The sequence below is a fragment of the Pithys albifrons genome, chromosome 23 (assembly GCF_047495875.1).
Source record: "Pithys albifrons albifrons isolate INPA30051 chromosome 23, PitAlb_v1, whole genome shotgun sequence".
Lineage (NCBI taxonomy): Eukaryota > Metazoa > Chordata > Aves > Passeriformes > Thamnophilidae > Pithys > Pithys albifrons.
In genome coordinates, this window is record NC_092480.1 from 4,091,950 (window position 1) to 4,105,563 (window position 13,614).

General features: G+C 50.2%; 2 protein-coding genes across 3 annotated transcripts; one reads left to right on the plus strand and one right to left on the minus strand.

Annotated features, from left to right (window-relative positions):
* Positions 1–691: 691 nt before the first annotated feature.
* On the minus strand, positions 692–8,357 carry ACAD8 (acyl-CoA dehydrogenase family member 8). Of its 2 annotated transcripts, none has more exons than XR_011699613.1 (11): positions 8,224–8,357; positions 7,276–7,376; positions 6,726–6,895; positions 5,952–6,061; positions 5,612–5,688; positions 5,203–5,340; positions 4,425–4,560; positions 4,236–4,333; positions 3,857–4,009; positions 2,354–2,488; positions 692–1,540 (listed from the first exon to the last, which is right to left on the minus strand). XR_011699613.1 is itself a non-coding variant. In XM_071576293.1 (11 exons), the coding sequence occupies exons 1-11, from the start codon at positions 8,303–8,305 to the stop codon at positions 1,488–1,490; spliced, it is 1,221 nt and encodes a 406-aa protein (XP_071432394.1). In that variant the 5' UTR covers positions 8,306–8,355; the 3' UTR covers positions 692–1,487. The 2 variants fall into 2 exon arrangements, 1 of the variants encoding a protein (XP_071432394.1); XM_071576293.1 differs by having other exon boundaries at positions 2,354–2,456; positions 8,224–8,355.
* A 27-nt stretch (positions 8,358–8,384) lies between these two features.
* On the plus strand, positions 8,385–13,477 carry THYN1 (thymocyte nuclear protein 1). The gene is made up of 8 exons (XM_071576294.1): positions 8,385–8,512; positions 9,127–9,195; positions 10,144–10,373; positions 10,824–10,892; positions 11,554–11,646; positions 12,274–12,369; positions 12,988–13,138; positions 13,245–13,477. The coding sequence occupies exons 2-8, from the start codon at positions 9,153–9,155 to the stop codon at positions 13,289–13,291; spliced, it is 729 nt and encodes a 242-aa protein (XP_071432395.1). The 5' UTR covers positions 8,385–8,512; positions 9,127–9,152; the 3' UTR covers positions 13,292–13,477.
* The last annotated feature ends 137 nt before the right edge of the window (positions 13,478–13,614 follow it).

Consider the following 13,614-nt stretch of genomic DNA (forward strand, 5'->3'; position numbering starts at 1 on the left):
AGAGGGAGACCCCCACCAGAGACCCCAAAGAGAAACCCCTGGCAGAGACCCCCAACAGAGATCCCTCAAAAAGACTCCAGACAGAAACCCCAGCTGGAGACCCCCAAGAGAGACCTTGACTGGAGACCCCCCAAGAGAGACCTTGACCAGAGACCCCAGAGAGAGACCCTGGTCAGAGCCCCCTCCCATGCCCCAGGGCAGCTCTCCTGCCCAGACAGGGGTTCTCCCCAGTGGGCAGGGGGCAGTTCCTGTCTCAGGCCCAGGTGTTCACACCCTAAACTGCCTTCACAGCCCTGCAAGAGAAATTCCCTTTGCACAATGTGCCATAAACCAAGGGAGGAGACTCCAGGGCCTGCCAGCAACAGCCTCGTGCTGGGTGGAAACTCTGAGATCAAAAAAGACCTTTGTCCAGACCTGGTCTATAATGGAAGGTGTCCCCAGATAGTCTTTAAGGTCTCTTCCAACCCAAACCACTTCATGATTCTGCTGCTAATGCTCAGTCCTCTCCCTTCCCTGCCAGGTACTGCTGAGAGAGAAGAGGAGCTGGTTGATTTAAAGTGATTAATAAAGATATTAACTAAAAAACCCTCAAGCAGAACTATTTTGCAACCCCTACATTGAAAATTCTCTGTTAGTTCTGTTTAATCACCTGAAATACCACAGAAAAAAATTATCACAACTGACACTCCAATAACATTTCCATCATTGCTTTATTGATTCCAAACCCGAGGGGAAAAATAGTTTAATTTACATATACTTTTACTCTCCTTACATGATTGACAGCACTGAGGCAACTGAGTTCAATATTTCTGTGCAGAACTTTAGTTTTTCAATTGCACTTTTGTGCTGCAAAGGCTTCTTTGAGATTAAGCACCAAGATGTGGTGGGAATATAGAAAAGAAACAGTGGTGGGGACATCAGGAAAGGTGTGCTGGGAAAAGAGGGAGAGGAGTGCTTCAACCTAAGCAAGAGGCATCCCAGTCCTGGGTTAAAAAGCCACTGCACTCTGCAGGTGGTTGGAGCTGCAGTACCTGTGCATCATCTGTTCCCAGGGCTGCTCTCAGCACCCAGGCTTGTAAGCAGAGCAATTAATTCCCTCAAACTAAAGATTTCACTCGTCCCATGGGGTCAGGCTGCTCCTCTGCCTGAGCTCCCATTCTAGTCCTGGCTCAGCAGAGGTGAGCAGCAGGTCTAGTGCTTCTGTTCCAAGGAGAATGGGTGGCAAGCAGGCCAGGAGCAAGATTTGGAGACAGAGACTTGTATTCACAGCTGTGATTTATGTCTCCAGGCTGGTGACAGCAGCTCTGCCAGGCACAGAGTGCAGCTGTGCCATCCAGCTGTGCTCCCGTCGGGATAAGGCAGGAAGACTGTTTCCACTGGGGGATCCCCCTCTCCACTCCTGGGGACAGAGTTGGTGAGCAGGGGAGGGAAACAGGCTGAGCTGTAACAGGCAAAAGAATTTTAAGGCTGGAGACTGGATCCTGGCATCATCCCTGCAGCAGATTCCTGGCCACAATCATCCTCATGACCTCGTTGGTACCTGCAGCAGGACAGGGGTGCAAAGGACAGACAGTTAAGAGATGGTCCAATATTTCCCCCCCCAAAAAAGGCCAAGAGCATTCTTCCCTGATCCAGCTTGATCCAGCTTGATCTGCAGTTTACAGCACAGAAAAGCTCTTCCCACCAGCTGAGGTGGCATTTAGGAGGTGCTGGGCCAAAACAGAGCTGCCAAGTACCAGCACATTGCTTGGGAAAGGCTTCAGATGCTGGTGCTGCTTTTTTGGGGGCACTGGGAGGGTGCAAGCACCAGGCATTGAGCAGAACTGGATTTATACCAACATCTGAGCTCTCTGCTTCACCATTTACACATGCAACACACACAAAGGCTGCAAACCCACTCAGTATTGGAAACATGTCCCTTATCAGACACCCTGGTTGTAGGTGAAGGAGGGGAAACAAAATGTCTGAGACCACACTGAGATTAGAGAAGGCCAGACACTGTTAGGGACATGATGTCAAAGAGTGCAGACAAACCACAATCACAGGAAAGGAATTGTTAGGGAGAATCATCACGTGACAAGGAGTTATGGGATGACACTGGACAGAGGCACTGCTAACAGGACAACTAAATATCTTCCTCTGCTGTAAGGCTCTTAAAATAGAGAGCAACTGCTCCAACACACCCAGAGCTCCCAGCCAGGGCACTCACACACAGGACATTCAGGGGCACCTCATGCTCAGAGCAAAACAGGACTCTGAAACCCAAGAATCAGAGTCATGTGGCAAGGAGGGGGCCTCCAGAGGGGGTTTTCTCTCCTGACTCCACTGTCAAGTCACTGATAGTGCCTCTCACCTTCCAGGATCTGGTGGACTCTGATGTCTCGCACAAACTGCTGCACTGCATAGTCCTTCAAGTAGCCGTAGCCCCCGTGCATCTGTAGAGCCTGGTTACAGATCTGAGAGGAGAATATCCCTGCTGAGGTGACTTCTGGAGGACACAGCAGTGACAGAAGCCCGGTAAGACCCCAGGAACCTGGGCTCATTGCTTTTTTGCCCCATCTCATCTCTTAAAAGCGTGATGTGACACCAAGGCTCTGCTCAGTCCCCACCTGCTCTCGCTGCTATCACGATACCCAAGTGCTGTCTCACATTAAGGGTGCGTTTGTGCGAAAAGAACTGCATGGAAACACCCAGGAACGGGTATAGAAATACCCAGGAATGGGTGTTTTTAGGGAATAAGGCGGTTTTTGCTGCATTTCTGTGGTTTGAGGATGCAAACCCGAACCACCCGATCGCCACCTGGCGCCCAGTCAGGGGAAGAGCTGAAGGACGCTGGTTTCCATGGAAACACGACTCCTATCTGTCAATTTGGGATATAAAAAATAATAATAGCAAAAACACAGAGTGCTGAGAAAATACAGTAGATTCGAAATGACACTGATCTAGGAAGTGTCAAGGGGCAGGTTTCCTTTTCCTTTTTCTTGCTTCCTGCTTTCTCTTTTAAGAGACCTTTTGATAAGGTATCAAAATGATAAAGTGTTTTTCAAAGTGATCACATATTTTTCAGTGGTCTGGGAAAGACCACACGCTACCTAGGAACGATCACTATATGCAACATGAACATTGTCCTTTGGAAATAGAAATGTTCTGCCCCCTGTCCTGTCTCCCTTCTTGGTCCCCTAGGAAGTAGTGCAGAAAGCACTGTGGAGAGACTGATCCTGCAGCATCCACAGGTGCAGAACTCTGTCTTGTAAAACACCCTGGTACTAAAATCATAGAATGGCTTGGGTTGGAAGGGACATTAAAGCTCATCTTGTTCCAATCCCCTGCCATGAGCAGGGACACCTTCCACTAGACCAGGATGCTCCAAGCTCCATCCAATCAACGCTCCAGGGATGGGGCAGCCACAGCTCCTCTGGGCAACCTATGCCAGGGCATCATCACCCTCACAGTAAGGAACTTCCTCCCAATATTTAATCTAAACCTGCTCTTTCAGTGTGAAGCCATTCCCCCTTGTCCTGTCACTACCTGCTCTTGTAAATATTCTCTTTCCAGTTTTCTTGTAGGCTTGCTCAGATCCCAGAGGGCTGCAATTAGGTCACCCCAAAGCCTTCTTTCTTCCAGGCTGAACAAACCCAATTCTTTCAGCCTTTACTCATATGAGAGGGACTCATCCCTCTGATGACCAGGGTGGTCATTGCTCCAACAGGTCCATGTCTTTCTCTCTAAATGAGACTCTGACTCAATGAACACACTTGGGTCTGGGTTGCTACAGCATCAAACTTCTTCCTACCACCCTGGGCACTCAGGAGGGGTCTCAGAGGTTATGCCACCATGTGCTGTTGGAGTGACCTACCAGGAAGCACTCGTCGGTGGCAAAGAGCTTGGCCATGGAGCAGAGCACGGCCGCGTCCTCCCGTCCCTCCTGCAGCGCCCGCGCCGCGTTGCGCACCATCAGCCGCGCTGCCACCAGCCTCGTGGCCATCTCTGCCAGTCTGAACTGCAGGTACTGCCAGCACCACAGGGAGCACGGTCAGCACCCTCAGAGGGGCCTGACCCGCAGCCCCACCGCCTTCAGGCAGCGCTCAGCCCTGAGGCGCTTCCTTGTGCAGGAAAAGCGTGTTCCTGACTTCTCCAGGGAAGACCCTGAGAAGGGAGTGATGGCACCTCTGGCTGTTTGCTCAGCAGGATCAGGCAGAGCACAGCTCTGGGGTGCAGAGCGGATGGAAGGTTACCTGGTTGTTTGCTAGAGGTTCCCCAAACTGTTTGCGGACAGTGAGGTGTTCCCGAGCCAGGAGGATGGAGGCATGGGCAGCTCCTAACGAACAAGAAGCTGGTGGGAGAAGCCAAGGACACAGGGTGAATATGAACCTAATTCAGATGAGCAGCAAGATGATCCTGCCCTCCTCCCCTGCCCCTCTCACCAATGTTTATCCTGCCTCCATTGAGCCCCTGCATGGCGATGCTGAAGCCCTGCCCTTCAGCTCCCAGCCGGTTGGCAACAGGAACAACACAGTCCTCGAAGATCACAGCACGAGTTGGCTGGGAATTCCAGCCTACCTGGGAAAAGCAGAGCACCTTCCACACTGCCTGAGGAGCAGCACCCCTCCAGCTCCTGCAGAGGACCATCCAGCCTGCACCCAACCCCTCGCTCTCACTGCCAAGCTGCCTCTGCATGGTTTGTCCTCAGTGTGGAAACTGGAATGTGTTTGAGAAGAGGCACAGATCCAATGAACCTTGGTGTTCATGAGACTAAAATCCTTCACTTAACAAAGGGATGGGTATTTGGCAAACTTCATCAAAGCTGGCCTTGGTTTGGTAAAGCCATGCCAGGCTTGGACTCCAGTTCCCTCCAAGAAGAGATCCCAAATGCTTTGCACAGACAATCTCATCAGGACAAGAGGACATGACCTCAGGCTGTGTCAGGGGAGGTTCAGGTTGTACAGGAGGAAGGATTTCTTCACTGAAAGGGTTGTCAAGGATTGGAAAGGGTTGCCCAGGGAGGTGGTGGAGTCTCCATCCCCGAAGATGTTCAAGAAACAACTGCACATGGCACTCAGTGCTCTGGTCTGGTTGACAAAGTGATGATTGGTCCAAGGTGGGACTTGATGATCCTGGAGGTATTTTCTAACCTAAATGCAACCTAAAACCTAAATGCTTCTGTGATTGATCTCTGTCCTGAACTTCCCTCAAGCCTCTTACCTTCCTCTCTTTCTTGCCAAAGCTGAGCCCTGGTGTCCCCTTCTCCAGCACCAGGCAGGAGATGCCCTTGGGGCCTGGCCCTCCTGTGCGACACATCACCACGTACACATCAGTGTCACCTCCCCCGCTGATGAAGGCCTGCAGAAGGGCACAAAAAGAAAATTTGTGTGGCTTTGGGGTGGTTTCATAAGCTAACCCTGACCCTGCAGCTGGGATACAGAGATGGAGGGGCAAAGACCCAACAGCCAGGATGAGTTTAGGGACACAGCTGTACTACGCTCTGGTGAAAGCTCTGCAGAGCACATCCTGCCTTGGGAGAATGCACAGAGAGGGAGAAAGCAGGGGATGGGCAGGACAGTGAGAGTCAGGCCCCAGCATGCAGGCAGCTTTAGGAGGAGCAAAGAGGTACCTTGGAGCCATTCAGGACATAGGTGTCCCCCTTCCTCTGAGCTGAGGTCAGCAGGGAAGCTGCATCACTTCCACTCCCTGTTGGCGAGGTAGGGAAGCAGACAGTGAAGCAGAGAGTCCAGAGCCTACAAATTCTCCTCAGGATGATACCCACTGACACCTGGGTTTGTACCATGAGAATCTCAGCAACCACCATATGCCCCTCCCCAGCTTCCCAAATGAACACAAAAAGGAACTTTTCACCTCCAGCTCCAAGCAAAGTTCATGTCCAGTTAAACTATGGGAAGTTTCCCATCTTAAAGTATGGGAAGGGAGAAGGTTTCCTGGTTGAGGATGCTCACCTGGCTCAGTCAGGCAGTAAGAGGCAAATTTTTCCATGCTACAGAGCGATGGGCAGAACCTGCTCCGCTGCTCCTCATTGCCAAAGGTGTCGATCATCCAAACACACATGCTGGAGTGGAGGGAAAGGGCAGCTTTACAGGGTGTGAACACAGCCCTGGGAGGAAGGCAGGTCACACAAGAACACCCCTGGATGGGGTGCAACCACAAGCCCTGAGGCCTGAGAGTGTATTGGGACAAAATGAGGTGTCATGGAAGCCAGGAAGAAGATCATCACCTGCCATTCACCACAGAACTGCATTAATGGCCTCAGGCTTTGCCTACTCTCTCCTAGGAAACTGCACCTGGAAGGAGGAGGCATCATCATTCCAGCTTCCTGTGCCAAGTGAGCCTGTCCCTGGACATGTCTGTACAAGCAGAACAGGGCCCTGGTATCAGCTGGTGCCTCTGGGCTCTGTCACAGCATGGCCAATGCACAAAGGCTTTTTCCAAGCAGGTTACTATCTATAGACAGCTTAAGTGGAAGGGCAGGGAACAAAATCCAGAACTTAATCCCAACTTGCATGCCACAAAGCTAAAATTACTTCTTGGTGGTATCCCAGTTCTTGTAGCCTATTTGTTTACTGCCATCCAGGGATCCTCACAGGGGTGTGTCTACTTGAGGTCACAATTTAAATATTTACATAATAAGCAGCACCGAGGGAACTGTCTCCAGCTGGATTTAGAGCCCACAGAACAGCTGTGTTTTCCATCCACCCCTCTGCAGACACACTCACTTGTGGATGCTCATGTAAGCAGTGGTGCTGGTACATCCTGTTGATAAAGCTTCAAAGATTATGGAGGTGTCAAGTCGTGACAATCCAGAGCCACCAACATCTGGTTTCACGTAGATGCCACCAAATCCCAGCTGGGCTGCCTTCCTCATGGTTTCCACAGGGAATATTTCCTGTTGGGGAAGGCATAGAGATCCCAAGTGAATATCCATCATCAGTTCAATCTTTTGGTACACCTGGGATACCAAGTCCAGTCCCACATTCCTGCAGAGTTTAAATTAGCTGAGTGGGTTAAAGAAGAGGTGGCTCCCTACACAGATACATTCCATCTTCCAGAGTAATCCAGGGTTCAGGTGACTGAAGAGCCTGGCTAGGAAAGCTTCAAGGTATTTCTGATGACTTCTCACTCCTGCTGCAGCAGCAGCTTCAATAAAAATCTCTACAGAGAAGATGACAGCCCCAAGGAGCTATCGCAGGAACCCCTTGGTGAGACCCAAGGAACACAACATGCTAAGAGAGGAAAAAGTGAGCAGTACAACCAAGGCTGTCATACCTTTTCATCCCACTCAGCCATGTAAGGAGCCATCTCCTTGGCAGCAAAATCCAGGGCAACTTTTTGGAATTCCTTCTGATCCTCAGTCAGTCCAACAGATGCTGGAAAAGCAGGAAGAGATCAGAACACGTGTCAGTTATGGGAAAGCAGCACAACCACCTCTTCCACACCTCAAAGGGCCCCTTAACTCATACAAACAGCTCAGGGTCTCTGCTGCAGAGATCACTTCTCTCTTTCTCAGGAACATCATGAACTGTGCTGAGAGCAGGGGGCTTTGGGAGGGGCTTTCTTATAATCCCCCTTTCTCTGACATATTCTTGGATTCACTGACAAGCCTGGAAAAACCGTGAAGGTCTAACAAAGGTAAGAGAAGTACAGGGGGGGAAGACCCTTATTTATGGGTTCTGTCCCACTGCTGAGCATGGTCTAACAAAGGTAAGAGAGGTACAAAGAGGGGGAAATACCTTTCCTTGCAGACATAGTCTAACAAAGCTAAGTGGGATACAGGGATGGCGAAAGATCTTTACGTGTGGGTTCTCTCCCACTGCTGGGCACTGTCCCATTGCCAGGCAGGGTCTAAAATAGTTAAGAGAGATACAAAGAGGGGAAAATACCTTTCCTTGCAGGCATAGTCTAACAAAGTTAAGAGGGATACAGGGATGGGGAACGACCTTCACCTGTGGGTTCTGTCACACTGCTGGGCACTGCCCCATTGCCGGGCAGGGTCTAAAAAAGGTAAGGGAGGTACAAGGAGTGTGAAGGACCTTTCCCTGCAAGCACAGCCCCATTGCCGGGCACCGCGTCCGAGCCCAGGTCCCTCTGAGCGGGAGCGGGGGCACAGGGAGTGGGGACAGGAGGTCTTGGACCACCGAGCCGCTCTCCATCTCCCCCCACACCGACTGCCCCAGCGGTGCCGGGGCCGGGCTCGGGGCATCCCCGGATCCTTACGGTCGATGCAGGATGCGATCCCGCGCCGCCCCAGCGCCAGCCGCGCCGCCAGCCGCGGGGCCGCTCGCCACGCCATGGCCATGGCCGGGGCCGCTCCCGGTTCCCGGCTCCCCGTTCCCGGCGGGGCAGGCTGGGAGCTGTAGTCCTGCCCCCGGCACCGCCCGCCCGAGCGGGGAGGGAGCGAGGGGAGCCGGCCCTGCCCCGGCGTTTGCATAGCGGGCACCGCTTCCGACATCTCTTCCTCCCGCACCCCGAGCATCCTCATCCCGAACCTGCGGCGGCGCGGCCGGTGAGCCGGGGCTTGGGGGGCGGCAGGCAGGGAGGGACGGAGGGAGCGGGAAAGCCTGGCATGGAAGGTGGAAAAGTTGATGCCAGCCGGCCTGGCAGGAGGAGGCCAGCTCAGAGCAGAGCACAGATGGGATGGGATGGGCCGCCCAGCTCGGCCCTTTGCACAGTTGTCCGGGTGGGGAGGGACCCCTGGGGAACACCCGCTCCAATCCCCCCTGCCACGGCAGGGTCACCTGGAGCAGGTGACACAGGAAGGCGTCCCGGTGGGTTTAATGCCTCCAGAGGGAGACATTCCCGAAGGGACTGTATCGAGCAATGCGCGGCGAGCAACAGGCTGAGCCCGACCCTCGGGGCTGGGAGGGGAGCGCTGCTCCCTCTGGCTGCTGCCCAGGGCTCTGGAGCTGCAGGAATCCAGCCCTGCTGCTGATGTCCATCAGCGCCCCAGGGTGCGGTCCCAGCCCCTGCCAGCGCTCACACCGAGAGAGGAAGTGGCAGCTCAAGGAAAGATTGATTCTCTTTCCACTCGCCCTCCAGCGCCTACACCTCCCTGCCCCAGCCAGCTGTACTTTTCTCAGCTTGCCTGAATAAACAGTAATTCCTCCTCTCGTTCGTCAGGTGAAGATAATCCAAAGAGACCAGAGATGCCTTGGCCGAGCAGGAAGAGAGACAAAGGAGCAGTAGCAGGTCTGTGCTGCCATCCTGACTGATTTAGCATCATCTCTCATTTGAGGTTCCAGCTGCAGTGAAACTACAGCCCAGCCGTGTTAACCGTCTGCCTTTCAGAGCCACATGGTTTACAGACAGCATTTCCTGTGCAGAAGGGGCTGAGCACCCATGCGAGGCCGAGATGAGGTGTATGATTAGCACAGTGATGTGTTCTGGTTGGGAATATTCATGCCCATTTATGAGGAGAATATCCAGTGCAGTTCCAGGAAGCTGATTTGGTACCATCTGAAAAAAAAAATTAAAAAAAAGAGGCAAAACCCTTGCACTTGGTGTTTAAAATATAAGATGAAAAAATTGTACAGTTGGCTCATCCATGCCAGTCATCTGCTTGATCCACTCTAGCATAAATAACCACCTTCATACCCTTTAATAATTTCTTAATAATTGTTTTTTTTCTTTTTTGTCTGGATCCTGAAGAAACAAGGGATATGAATCCCCTTCTGAACAGGTAGCTCAGTGGAGGCTTAAGATAAGGTTTCCAGCCACTGCAGTAATGGAAATAGCTTACTTTGCTGCTGAATGTTCCTGCTGCTCACCAGATCCACCTAAATCAACTTTGTAGCCTGCAGCTGATTTCTCAGCAATTAATTAAAAAAAATCAACTACCCTTCATGTGGGCAACGTGGTCTATTCTGTTTTTTTTTTTCTCCAACGACTAACTGTGACTGTTAAATTCCATTTGTGCATACTGCACACACACAAAAAATATACTTATTTCAGATGCAAACTAGAAATACTCAGAATCATTGGTGCATAATGCTGCTACCTTACCCTTAACACCTGGGGTGCACCAAACATCTGCTTCAGTCAGGTGAAACCAGCTTAAACAACTAAAAATATTTCAGCACCAGTCATTTTTCAGAAACAAAATGTGTTTTATCTGAGTGGTTTTTCTTTTCCTTTAAGATAAAAAAGAGCCTGATGCTAAAATTGCCAAAACCGAGGAGGAGACTTCAGATAATGAGGAAGAAGAGAAGTCTGCAAAACCTCCAGCTGGGAGTTCCAAGTCAGGATGGAAGAACTGGAAGAAGGCAAAGGAATCTGAGTCTGGTGGGGAGGAAAGCAAGATCACATATTGTCACTGGCTGCTGAAATCAGAACCAGAGAGCAGGCTGGAGAAGGGGGTGGATGTGAAAGTAAGCACTGACACCCCTCCCTGCTCAGCAAGGGACAGCAGCAGTGTCCCTCCTGCCCAGATGCTGAGTGACAGGATCAGACAACTCAGATTGTTTTTTCATCTCAAACCCCATTTGTCTTCCTGGAAATAGAAAGACATAATGTTGTGTTTTCCCAGGATGACAACCTTGGGGTTTCATATGTGTGATAAAAGAGGAAATCAGGTCCTCAGGATGCTTGGCTGTGGATCACAGGGGCAGCCTCTATTTCAGGCTCTGCCTTTACACCACTGCAGTGTTCCTCCTTTGTAAAGGCTTCTGCTTAGCCCCTGTGGGAAGAAAAAATTGTGTCAAGTTCATACTATAATAGAAGGAGCTACTAGCAGCAAATATTCAGGCTCAGTGTAGACAATGACACAGTGAAGCCCAGATACCTCCTGAATTAACCTGTATTTTCATTCCTTTTGGCAGTTCAGTGTTGATGACTTGAAAGCTCAGCCCAATCAGACAACCTGTTGGGATGGAGTGAGAAACTACCAGGTAAGCAGCACATGGAGAGTCACTGAAACAGCACTAGGAAAAGGGTGGCTGCCCTCACAGGTAACTGGTTCCCTCTGCCTGAAGCATTTCCTTTTGAGGCACTCTGCCTGTTTATACAGGTGCATTTTGGCAGGAGTCTCAAGTTTAAACTCCTGCCTAGTTGCCTCTAAATCAGGGGTATATTCAGGCTAGGGAGTATTAAGTCAAATCACCCAGTTTTTCTTTAGCTTAGACCAACCTTTGACACCTTTTAGCAAGTCTGTACTTACCCAAATATGCCCTGTCAGTGTAGGGCTTTCTCTTCCAAAGGAATTCCATGTGCTTCCCCTACTAAATATGATCTCTGTACTATATATGCTTCTCCCTATACAGGATCTGCTCTGCTGCCTGTTTGCTTACAGGAAATTAAGTCACTGGGAAAAAAAGTGGCTGAGCTGTTGAATTCCCAACACACTTTGTAACCAACAGGATCTTGCTCTTCAGCCTTGTTTTCACTTAATTTTATTCCAACACAAAAACATCTCTATGACAACTGTAGGAAATCTGAGTAGCTCTGCAGCACATCTACCTCTCTTGCTGTTCGTTCCTTTCCTGGCTGCTTTTAATGAAGCCCTGAGAGCTTGATAGAAAGAGCTGCAAGTCTCTTGTTTACTCCTGACAGGCAAGGAATTTCCTGAGAGCCATGAAACTTGGGCAGCAGGCTTTCTTCTACCACAGTAACTGCAAAGAGCCTGGCATCGTGGCCATTGTCAAGGTGAGTGTGCCTGTGTTCTCTTTTGGTGAAGCAATAATGGGTGGGTTATCAAACAGCTCAGTACTTGTGTCTCAGCACCAAAGGGGTGCAGGAGTTGTTCAGTCTGAGCAGGGAATGAGCCCAGGGCACCTCAGCTCAACAGTACACGCCGGACTCAAGCATCTGTCCCCAGAGAGATGGAACCACAGTGCTGTTTTCCTGCTGACATTTCAGGGCACTCCCAGCCAAGTCAAGTGTTGCTCCACACTCTGATTCAAATCTGACTCACTAAATTCTAGTCAGTTGAGCCCACAAGGCAGGAGTATAAAACCCTGGCACAGAAAAGCTCTAAGAGGAGAACTCTTTACAAAGACTGTCATCATGTACCCAATTTTCCTCTGTTGCATATTTTCCTTCCACACAGATTTCCAAAAGCTATACTGTTCTGCAGTGCTTCCACCCAAGAAATGTAAAGGAAACACATCTCACCATTAGAATGGAGTTCAGAGAAACCATGGCTGATTTTTGCACTAGGATTATTCCTTGTGTCTAGGCACAGCTTTTTCAAAGGGCATTTCATACCCTTTGCTGACAGTTGTTTTTAAACAGGTGGGACTTGTCTCACATTCTTCTCCTCTTCTGCTTCAGATTGTAAAGGAGGCCTACCCTGATCACACACAGTTTGATCAGAAGGATCCCCACTATGATTCCACCAGCAGAAAGGAGAACCCCAAATGGTCTATGGTAATGTACTGCACTAAATACAGCTGTTCCAAGCTCCGTGTGCAAGCTGAGTCATGGGAGAAGCCTCTTTGCATCATATTGCAAATCTTAAGCTTCCATCCTGGCCTGGCTGCCTTTTTCTCTCCCAAGAGAAAATCAATCCTGTTTTCTCTACCTTTACCCCTGTCCCTTCCAGGACGCTGCCAAAATATATCTCCCTGAATTTCCAGATCTTGTCTGGGAGCAGAGCTGGCCTCCATGAATGGCAGAGCTCTGGGTTAGGAAAATGAACATTTTTAAGCACCACTCTCAGTCCACAACAAACAAAGCTGTACTTTCGAGGCATGTTAAATTACAGGGAAGGGATTGATCACAGGCTGGCTACATCCCACATCTTGTCTGAGACAACATGAATGCACACTGCTATTGCACAGTGCTGATTTGTGGGACAAATCACCTGCCAGAGGTACCTGGAAGTTTTTAGCCTTGAGCAAGGAGAAGCTTCCAGGCTGCTATAAGGTGGTGCACATCAGTCATTTGCTTCAGTTTAAAATCTTTATCCCCTCCAAAGATGTTATGTGCCATCTGGAGGGTTTATCCCTGTCCAACCCTGCTCCTTTGCTGCCCATCCCTGCCCAGGTGGATGTGCAGTTTGTGCGGATGACCAAGCGTTTCATCCCCCTCTCTGAGATCAAGGCTCACCACCTGGCACATAAAGCAGATGGGGGGCCCCTGAAGGACATGATGCTCTTCACCAGACAACGTCTTTCCATCCAACCACTGACACAAGGTAAGAACCCCCTTGGACTCCGGATGCCATTCCCTCTGTGAGGGACAACTCTCACTCAGGGATCCTGGAAGTTCTACTTACAGCTTTTTCTATCTTTTTAATGCAGAGGAATTTGATTTTGTCTTGAGCCTGGAAGAGGAAAAGCCACATTAAGGACCTGAGAGCAGCACAGCTTCCCCCCAGCCTGCTGATGCCTCCTCCTCACCAGCACAGTTCTCAAGTTCACCTGCTCGGTTGCAGCACCACAATTGCACCTGCACATGGTTCTCTGACACACGTCCCTTCCTCTGACACACTTATTTTTGCTTATTTTTAAATAAATAAAGCCTTTTGGAATCAACTGCAGCAACTTGGTTTTTAATAGTGGAAAAATCTGCTATTTATTTCTTGAAGGAATAGGTACATCCTCTTTGAGATGTTTGGTTCTGGATCTTGTGCAGTTCCATGTACTGCAGAGGGACATTTTTATGCAGAAA